The 10851-nt window shown below is 43.8% G+C and overlaps 1 protein-coding gene across 2 annotated transcripts in view; it reads left to right on the top strand.

Annotated features, from left to right (window-relative positions):
- The first annotated feature begins 5427 nt into the window (after window positions 1-5427).
- The window catches only part of nhsa (Nance-Horan syndrome a (congenital cataracts and dental anomalies)), a 48646-nt gene continuing 43222 nt past the window's right edge, over window positions 5428-10851 (top strand). For both annotated transcript variants that reach the window (XM_084010600.1, XM_084010599.1), the window contains exon 1: window positions 5428-5895. In XM_084010600.1, the coding sequence (XP_083866726.1) occupies window positions 5610-5895 (286 nt within the window). In that variant the 5' untranslated portion in view covers window positions 5428-5609. The remainder of the gene's footprint in view (window positions 5896-10851) is intronic.

Here is a 10851-nt window from a genome sequence, read left to right as displayed (position 1 = left end):
TAGCATGGTAGCGACCTGTCAATCAGCAGGTAGCCCCGCCCCCTAAAGCATCCCCTGCTTTCTGGTCTTGGACTCTAAATGGACCATAATGTACTAAATGAACATCATGCTGGATTGAAGAAGACTTGAAACTAGAGAATAAGACCATAAACTCATGTTTACTGAGATAATAAATCAAGAAAGAAGTAGGCTCATTTTCTCATAGACTTCTATACAATCAGAGAGGAGTCCCTCCTGTTGGCCAGCAGAGAAAATGACAGTTTAAGGCACTTCAGCCTTGGCTTCACTTCTCAGAAACGGAAGTTGCCGTCTGGTTTGGATGCATATCCGGATGGGTTTATTATATATCGTTATTTCAGTTCATACAGATATAATGATACAATTACATGCTTACATTTATATTTATCCTGCAGCAGAACACATCTGATAAACGTTGAATAGATTTTATTGAACCGCTGTGAGGTTGAGCATTGATTTCTTGGACACAGTTGATCATGTGTTGAGTCGATCCAGATCGCTTCGCCTGCACACAGAAGGGCTAAGGAATCGGGTCGGCATTGTGGCAGTCATTCATTCCCAGAATCGCCGTATCACAAGCCGATATCGATGGTGTGACATCAGACAGGTTGCGGTCACAATCCCCCCCCCCCCCCCCCCCCTTCACCGGACAGCTGTCGCTTTCTCCGACTCAGACATAACAACCGAGGGGGGTCAAGCGGCTCGCCAATGATGGCTGTATTCCCAGACCACGGCCGTTCCAGAAATATCCGCTGACACATTTGGCTCCCACTTTAAAACACTATAATGCTTGTTACTCTCTCTCTCCGTCATGCTGCATTCACTCGCTCCGACTCGTCCAAGAAGCTGCTGCTCGGATTGCCGCCATCGAGGTCTTTGATCGTCATCCAGAACTCACACAACGTCCTGGTCTTCGGCCAGTCTGTCGTAAAGGACCGTCCGCCTTCATGTCCACTCTAAAATGTCTCAATTAACTGCCATGACATTTGGTAGAGATATTCATGGTCCCCAGAGGAGGAATTCCTCCAGCGACACCATGACATCAACATTTGGTGGAGATATTCATGATCCCCAGAGGATGAATTCCTCCAGTGCCACTGTAACATCGACATTTGGTGGAGATATTCATGGTCCCCAGAGGATGAATTCCTCCACTGCCACTGTGGCATCGACATTTGGTGGAGATATTCATGGTCCCTAGATGATGAATTCCTCCAGCGCCACCCTGACATCAACAATTGGGGGAGATATTCATGGTCCCCAGAGAATGAATTCCTCAAGCACCAATGTGATGTTGACATTTGGTGAAGATATTCATAGTCTGCAGAGGATGAATTCCTCCAGCGCCACTGTGACATCAACATTAAGAGGAGATATTCATGGTCTCCAGAAGATTAATTCCTCCAGTGCCACTGTGACGTTGACGTTTGTGGTTTTGAATTGAACCGCAATAACTTTGGCAGTCCAGATACTTTGGTTTGTGACCAACTACTTGCTTGGCTAGCGATATTCCCGTCAGCCTCAGCTTGCTATTCAGCAAATTGGCTGCTAATAGCATGCTTATTGCTAAATCGGGCTTTTTGGGTCTCAGAGTGATAGTGTTGGAATCTGCCAGTTGTCCGCTAGTTAGCTAGCTAGCTTGCTAGGTCAATTGCTTTAATGTTGCAACTATTACAGAAAATTAGCCAAAAAAAGTTGTCAATCATCTGACAACATCAACGTTATGACATCACTTATAGCCGTTACTGTACATTTTTTTAGTGGCACAGCTGCAACGCTAACATTTTTAACTGTTCTACTCCTTTTTTATTTCATTGATTAGCATGTTAGCATTTTCATGTTAGAATGCTAACATTAGCATTTAGCTCAAAGCACTGCTGTGTTTCACAGAGCTGCTGGCGTTGCTGTTACAGTTTGCATGGTTGATATGTAACCCCCCTAGAAATAACAGCAAATAAATCACTTTCAGGATGTGGTGAAGCATTGTGAAAGAAAAAAGACCCATAGTTCGAGCCCCGGCAGAAGACCAAAGTAAAGTATGACAGAAATGGGTGATTGAAATCCCAGGACTTTTCTTTTCGAGAAAAAGAGCAAAAGGAAACAGATTCTCGGATCCAAAGAAAACAGGCGAGCGATGTTGGAGGCGTTCCGGAGCGAAGCGTCGCACCCACATCAGAGAGGACGAGTTCGACATGGGAGAGACAGACAGGCCATGCCAGATGACAACAAGGCGCTTGTAGCAGCCGAGACCAGTATCTGGACCAATATCTTGACTAGTGTCTAGACCAGTATCTGGACCAGTGTCTTGACTAGTATCTGGACTAGTATCTGGACCAGTATCTTGGCCCAGGGCCTGGTGTGTCAGTACCTGAAGGCATCGCCTCCCCAGGCTGCAGCTTTGGTTTCGTCTCTGGTTATATTCATTCAGCTTAGCAGCAACCCAACTATAAATACCACTTAGCAGTGTTTGGAGACGACAGCTGCACGTGATGAGGAAACTATAAGTGTCAGACATGTGTTGCCTCTTAAGTATACGCCAACGCTTTATGTAATTGCCATGCAGGTGTGGATTATTACGATTATTATTATTATTATTATTATTATTATTATTATTATTATTATTATTATCTACATGGCTTTCTAATCATTTGTCTAGCTGGAGGCGTATAGTAGAGTTGAAGTCTCTGCGTACAGTGAGAGTTATTATACCCTATATGGAGGACTCGGGGTATCCCACAATTCATCTTGAGGAGTAGCGATGGTCACTCACACGAACATTATGTACCATCATGCATTGCGCTGAGCATGAGTGATTGAGACAAATCCATAAAAAGATGCAAAATACTTTTATTTATGTATTCATTTGGGGAAATTTGTTTATTATTCACAATAAAATGTGGCGTCACTGTTAACCAGAGGAACTTAAATTACAACAAAGTAGCTAAAAATTATGGATGGTCCAGCAGTGACGTAATTGACGGAGTCCCACAGTGTTTTTATATTTTGTCAATGAGGGCACATCTACATAGAACTCCCTGATTTGATTGACAGCATCGGGCATCCGTACACGGCACAGAAAGTATGTTGTAATGACCAAATGTTTGTAAGTAGAATTTTATTCAGTCATCACGCATAATACAGTAAATACAAATAGTATGCAGTATACAATCCATTGTGTGTGTATATATATATATATATATATATATATATATATATATTATATGGCTTCCTCCCACAGTCCAAAGACATGCAGGATGGGGATAGGTTCATTGATGACTCTAAATTGGCCGTAGGTGTGAATGTGAGAGTGAATGGTTGTTTGTCTCTACATGTTGGTCCTGCGATGGACTGGCGTCCTGTCCATGGTGTACCCTGCCCAATGACAGCTGGGATCGGCTCCAGCCCCCCCGCGACCCTGAATACAGGATAAGCGGTAGACAATGGATGGATGGATGGATGGATGGATGTTTGTATCCCTCGAAGGTAAATTATTATTTTGTAAATCAAAAGTGCACATACTTCTTTATAGTTAGACATGTAAGGAAGTAAAAGTGAGCAATAAATCACATACAATTATAATTAAATATATCTTTGGATGTATACAGGATTGCTGTTGACATTTAAATGTTCAAATCAACATGTTAATTTCACCATCGATGACGATCCGTTGATCTCATGACCTTAAACAGAAGTCAACGTGTGGCAGCTTTGCAGCGCCTGTATAACCTCTCCCGCGTGGCATTGAGTTAAAGCCGACTCTTCTCACAACAAAGATTACTCGCTTTTGTCCGTTCAAGTGAGCCCCTTTGTTGTGGCGCCATTACTCAAAGATGACGGCATACGCCGTCGCTGCGGTCCCTGCTTTGTCCTGCCCCCCCCCCCCCCCCCCCACCCTTTGCAAAGGTTGCACTTCTGGTGTGGACGTTAGTCAGGCCACAGGAAGGGGCTTTTCGGCCGTCACCTCGGCCGATTCTGGCCCCGTCAGCTGCTGGGATTTAGCTAAACACTCATTCAGCAAATGTGAATGAAGCTCGGACCCCGAGGTGGACGCCACCGAGGTGGACACCACCGCTGATGGGGAAACCAGAGAGCGACTTTTCACGGTTTCATGAACTAATAAAGATTGAAGGAAGTAAATATCAAGTTGTAAACATTCTTCTGGAATCATGTATATGCTAATACTTGTTTTAATGCTCAAATACACATATTGTACTGTAGCTCTTTGGACTACTACTAGTACTATTACTACTACTACTTTACTTCCCGATTGTGCCGCAGAAGACATGGAACCCAGCTAAGGCTGTGTTGGTGACGTACCTAGCTAAGTTAGCTGGATAGCTAGCAGGCCACGCTAACAGTGTGAGACCAAAGATGCAGTTCACCGAAGGGTTTCACGCTAAACTAAGTGATACGATGACAAACTGAGAATGGACCTGAATAAAGATATTTTAAAAGTGACATACATCAGATGTGTAAAATTAATGATAGAAATTAAAATGTATTCAAAAGAAATATTTGTCTCTTTTTCTGTCGACTACTGTACGTATTTTTTCATATGGGGAACACCAGAAGGGGCACATGGAACGTAACTAAGTTAGCTAGCTAGTAAGGCAAGTTAACAGCCGTGTTGGTGACATACCTAGCTATGTTAGTTGGCTATCAAGCCAAGCTAATGGCCTGTGTTGGTGACATACCTACATAAGTTAGCTAGCTAGCAAGATTAGCTAACGGCGTGTTAGTGACGTACCTAGCTAAGTTAGCTGGCTAGTAAGGCAAGCTAACGGCTGTGTTGGTGACGTACCTAGCTAAGTTAGCTAGCTAGCTAGCAAGCCAAACTAACGACTGTGTTGGTGACATACTACGTTGTGTGAGACCAGAGATAGTTCACTGAGCGGTTTCACGCTAAATTAATAGAGATTACAATCTCTTCGAAGATTCATTCACCGAGTTGGGGAATCGGGTGTCAAATGCTTTGGCTCTTTATGTGTACGTTTTTAATCAAAAAGAACCAAAGGCACTCGTCCGCTGCTATGAAACTAAGAACTGGAGTGTTGGTGGGTTTTATTCCGTATTCCAGGTTTTTAGTGAACAGTGTAGTCTGTTAAGGACGTGTTGGTGAAACTTTAATGCTGAGTCATGTCAAATGTAGTAAAAGACATTTAAAAACAACAGGAGGGACAAACAAAAACAAAGGAACGTTTTGTCCCACTGGACTTTACTTCAGGTCTCGGCAGTGTTCAGTTTTCCCGAGAGGCCGTGAAGCCAACACACACTGCAGCTCCGCGGCGGTTGGAGTCCTGATCCAGTATATTCCCGGAATCCCACTCCACGTTTTAACCACCGCCGTTTTTTAAAAAACACCTCTCCTGGTTGGGGGCGGTGAGGAACACAGTCCGCGTCGGAGGAGAGGCAGCAGATGAGTCGGTGGAGCAGCCAGGAGCACCACAGTCCCCCTTCGCCCGCTAAATGAAAGGATGGGGGGCTCCAGTAGCAGCTGAAGTCACCGAACCCGGACTAGGGGCGACAGAGAACAGCGTCCCGCTCACCCTCCGCTCACTTTTGTTGGATTTACCCGCTGGGTCCACGCCGACATGCCGTTCGCCAAGCGAGTCGTGGAGCCGCAGCTACTTTACAGGCGGCCAGTCCCGAACGAGGAGGCGCTGCTACCCCCCTTCGAGGACCTGGTCTCGGTCAGTAACGTGGCTCTGTCCCGGACCCTGCGGCAGCTGTCGGACCTGGCCAAGCACGCCTGCTCCGTGTTCCAGGAGCTGGAGGGCGAGCTGGCGTCCACCAGCCTGCGGGTCCGGGGTCTGCAGGGCAGGATCGGTCGGATCCAGCAAGACTGCGACGAGCTGGACCCCAAACAGGAGGCAGTGCGTGAGTACTGGCTTTCTGTCTCTGCTGTTTAAAATGTTGGGAACTGGAGCGCGCTACGGAAAAACCCGCACGAGGAGGAGGAGTGGGGTTGGGGGGGTCTTTAGGAGTTTACACGAGTGGAAAAAAGTTAGCGACGTTTACCGCGCGTCGCGTGACGTGAAGTTGTTGTTGTTGTTGTTGTTGTTGTTGTTTGTGGAGACTTTTCTTCGGTAACGTTCGGGGACACGCGCTGCTGAGGGGCGTGTGTCCGTCCCGAGCGCGTGCTAGTTCGCGTTACCTGTTTGCTCTTTACAGCGTGACGCTTATGGATTTATACATGTATTTTTTTTATTATAGGTAACTATTTTAATAGGCAGCAGGTGCTGGTGGCAACCCTAATTTTTTTTTAAATAATTAATTAAAAAAAAGATGGACCAATAAATAAATATTATATTAAATGTAGATATTAAGTGTGTTGAAGTGTCTTGTTTCACATGTTTTAATATATGAATAAGATATGCTGCTAACATAATTATAAGATGTATCATACAAAAACAATATTTGTCTTTTTAAGAAGCCAAACCACCTTTATTTAAAAACCAATGCCAGAATGTATTGAATATTCTGAATATACATCACAAAAAGAGCAGTTTGTGATTTTTTTTTTCTGTATTTATGTTTCTCTCTTCTTTTTTTAATGTAGTGATTGGCAGAGTAATATTTATAGTTTTTTTTTATCATGATAATTTTTAAGCACCAATACTGTGATTTACACTTGAATGAACACAGTTTAAAAACTTTAGAAACAGTTTAACCATGTGAGTGTTAAACAGTGTCATTGTTTCTAACATGAACCGCGATGTATCAGAATCTGAATACTTTTAATAAATAGTCAGAAGCTCTGCTATATATAGGATGCTGTGGTGAACTTTGCTTGGCCAACGGTGAGAAGGTATCACCCTGATAACACAGCATGTGGTCATTGTCTGGTTCTTTTCATCTCCTGGCCTCCCCCCTCCTCCCCCCTAGGGTGACTGGGGGGGGGGGGGGGGGGGGGGTTGATATTGTGGTGTATTTATGTTTAAAGCCACTCTCTCTCCAGGAAGCACTTAGGAAACCAAGCACTCCCCTCTCCTCTTCCCCCAGCTCGGACACATATCCCGGTGGATTTACCCCACTCAGGTTTAGGTTCAACAAGTCCTCACGTGTCCCCCCTACACCCCGTTTCCTGCACTCTGTCACTGTTCGCCTGCAGGTATTTATTTAAAACAAAAAAGACCAGACCCCGACCCCTCTTAAGCCTGATTTTAGACATTGAGACGTCTTTTTTTTCCACCTGTGTTTGTAGCTTGTTTGAAGTCAAGTTTGCCGATGAGTTTTCAAAGTGTGTGTGTGTGTGTGTGTGTGTGTGTGTGTGTGTGTGTGTGTGTGTGTGTGTGTGTGTGTGTGTGTGTGTGTGTGTGTGTGTGTGTGTGTGTGTGTGTGTGTGTGTGTGTGTGTGTGTGTGTGTGTGTGTGTGTGTGTATATGTATATATATATATATATATATATATATATAGACATAGACAGTCATATATAGATAATATCTAGATATATAAGATAATAAAATAGGAATAGAAGGACAATAGATGGTCAGAGTGGAACTAACGTACCTTCATAGCAGACTAGCTGGCTAGTTGGCCAGGTTGCCATATGATGATGACTCACTAGTTTGTTCGCAGCATTTTTATTGAACGAGTGACACATTATTAAAGCAGTGGAATTAACAGAGAGAGCTAGCTAACTAACGAGCTGGCTAGTTGGCTTGCTAGCCATTCTTCAACGCTACGCTGGTTACAGACCTACCTAGCTAACTAGATACCGATCTATCAAGATAACTAGCTAACTAGATACCAAGCTAATTAGCTACTTAGCTAACTAGATACCAATCTATCAAGATACCTAGCTAACTAGATACTTAGCTATCCAGATACCTAACTAACTAGCTACCTAGATAATGATTTTACATTTACATTTAGGGCATTTAGCAGACGCTTTTGTCCAAAGCGACTTACAATAAGTACATTTGTCAAAAGAAAGAAACTACAACATATCATTGCCGATAAAGTAGACCTAAACAAGTGTTAGGTCCTCGTCTGAGTTAACAAACATACCTTAAAAACAACAGTCCTATGATCAAAGTGCTATAGGTAAGAACATAGAAGTGCTATTTTTTTTCTTTTTGGGGTGGGGGGAGGGTGTCTTCCAGCTCATTTTGGGATTAAGCTGCTGTTTAAACAGTAAAGTCAACGCTCCCTGTTGCTCGGTTACCAGCTGACCCCCTCCACCCCTCCTCCTGGCTGGAAAAGCCTAATTACTGTTAATTGTGCTCTTCATATGGATGTGTGTCGGGGGCAGCCTCGAACAATCAGTGTAAATGGAGCAGGGGGGGTGATTGACCTGCTGGTGCTGCTGCTAGCTGTTAGCTGTGTATGTGTGGAGGTTTATTTTTAAAACGCTGAGAGTCTCTCGTATCAGGACGCCTTTGTGTCGTCCATCAGCAGATCTGGAGTCAGCCGGTCCAGATATAGAAGACTCTAAAGTGATGCTTTTACTGTCCCTCTGTTGGTTGATGTGGCTATATTTATATTTATATTCTGGACGTCGGACGATATGAAAATTTCGTGGTCAGAATAAGTGTAGTTCATCACGATCAAAATATATTTTCTCTTAATCACAGATGAGACATTAAAATGTAATTAAAAAATTTAGTTGAGCATAAATCATAAAGTCGCCCCGCATAAACAAATTATAAATACATAAAAAAAATAAAACCAGTCTGTTCTCACTTCTATGATAATACCTGGATGTTTTTCACTTCTCCATCACGATAACTAGATGACTTTATCAAGATAATGGAAATTCACTACAATGGATTTATCATGAGAGATTTTATCGATATTATACCTACTGGTCCTGCGTACCCTGGTCCTTGGTCCTGGATCTGGACGGCTCTCCTATGACACCCCATCAGTGTCTGACTGGTAGAAACCTCTGCTTGGTTTTAAGTTACACCGGCTCAGTGTGGAGGAGGCGGGTCTGGGGGGGGTCTGGTACCCGGCCTTTTGGCTCTCCTGCTCCCAGAGCACATGGCTGGCAGGTTACCACATTCCTGGTTCAGAGGAAAGTTTCAGTCTCGCAGATCGGCTCAGTGAAAGTCTGAACAAATGAATCATAACAAGCAGCGACGTCGTCGTTAACACATGAGTCCACCAGCTGACTAACGAGGTTTAAAGAGTCCAGGAGAACGTTTGTGGCCGTCAGGTTCTTTCTGCTCGACAAGTTACGTAACTCTCACCAGAGACCAGAGCCGGCAGCGGAGCTTTAAAGGTCGTCGTCGTCATCCTCATCTAGCTCACTCATGGGAGAAGAATTAAACCGAGGCTAATTTAAAAATCTACATGTATATTTTAAAATAAAATCATTTTAAAATAATTTTTAAAATGTAATTATCAGAAAGACCCTGACTCACACAAAGTTTATATATTTAAACATTTAATTTAAGCATTATTTTTATTTCTCCTTCATAATCTTCATCAAAAAAATATAATATAAAATATATAGTCGTGATATTTTTGTTTTATATATTTTGTTTTCCAGGAAGAAAAAAACATCGGAATTTAATATAAAAATGCAAAGAAATTGGGATTTTTTGGCGTATTTTGTTCTGCATATATTATTAAATAGGTGAATAATATGAGCTGAGATGTGATGAAGTCAGACTTGATGGCCCACCTGCATGTTTCTGGGACTTTGTTCCTGATATGTGGAGAAACTGAATGCTGCCTCTGCGTGTTTAGACCTGAACCAGACCACCGGAGCGGTCTGGATGGTTCACAATGTAATAAAACCAGTCAGCGCTTTAAAATCCTGCAGCATTTTAAATTATTTTGACTGACAGGAAGCCGGTGTTAATACCTGATGTGATCCACTTCCTTGGTCTTCGTGAGGACTCAGCATTCTGCTCTAAACTCCATTATAGAGACCAGGAACAGGAGACTACATTAGTCCGCTGGCAGTCCCTTCATTGACCCGGTCCCCGGGCTTTGATCTACTAAGTAAGGACGGCAAGTGAATGCAGGCTTACGTCCGAGGTCACTATAGGTCACCGTGGAGGGAAATAAAAAGTCATATTTAATATTCATCGAGGTAAACCAGCGTGGAAGCAGCTCGTCGGATTTAAACCCTCGTCTCTCCATCTCATGATCACAAGCGTATCTCTGCAGGTCCAGACAGCCGTGATATAGAACCGCTAATTACAGAGCACGCTTCAAAGTCGCTTCTTCCTACACCTCCAGACAGACAGACGGGGGGGCTAGACGGCAGACAGGAGACCAGGAGACGCCATGTTGGGCTCAATGATGAGGCGAGTGAGACGCCACTCGGAAATAAGGTCCCATGATGGTCACAGGAAGGGACGGGCCTTCACCTATTTATAAGAGGAAAAATAAACCCACCTTTAACGTTAAACCCAATCATGATGCTGTTTTTTAATTCTGACATCATCGATACGTTCTACTTCCTGTTTATATTCAGCAACAAAAAAACAAAACCGAGGTCTTTGTTTGGGATGAAACTGGATAATCCGTCATCGGCGTCCACAAATGACTTTCACACCAGTGTGGTTTCACCCCCAAATCGGAGTTGTGGTCTTATGCACCAAGCTGCAGGTACCCCCTTCACCCCCCCCCCCCCCCCCCCTTTAAGTGCACATTCTCAGCACCTCGCCCCCCCTGGTGGATTTGCCCCCCCCCCCCCCCCCCATTGAAGTGGTTTTTCTGCTCTGTCAAGTCAAGCATTCCAGAAAACCAGCGAGCAGGAAAACCGCAGCTCCCCGGGACCCCCTAGCCCCCCCACATGCTCCCTACATTAACCTTCTTAGTGGCCTTTTGTGTTTGTTGATGAAAGTTTTGTCAAAATTAAGTTTTTCATTGCTT

The sequence above is a fragment of the Eutrigla gurnardus genome, assembly GCF_963514095.1.
Source record: "Eutrigla gurnardus genome assembly, chromosome: 6".
In the NCBI taxonomy this organism is placed as follows: domain Eukaryota; kingdom Metazoa; phylum Chordata; class Actinopteri; order Perciformes; family Triglidae; genus Eutrigla; species Eutrigla gurnardus.
The sequence above is the reverse complement of the archived record's forward strand: the minus strand, read 5'-3'. Positions and strand labels throughout refer to the sequence as shown.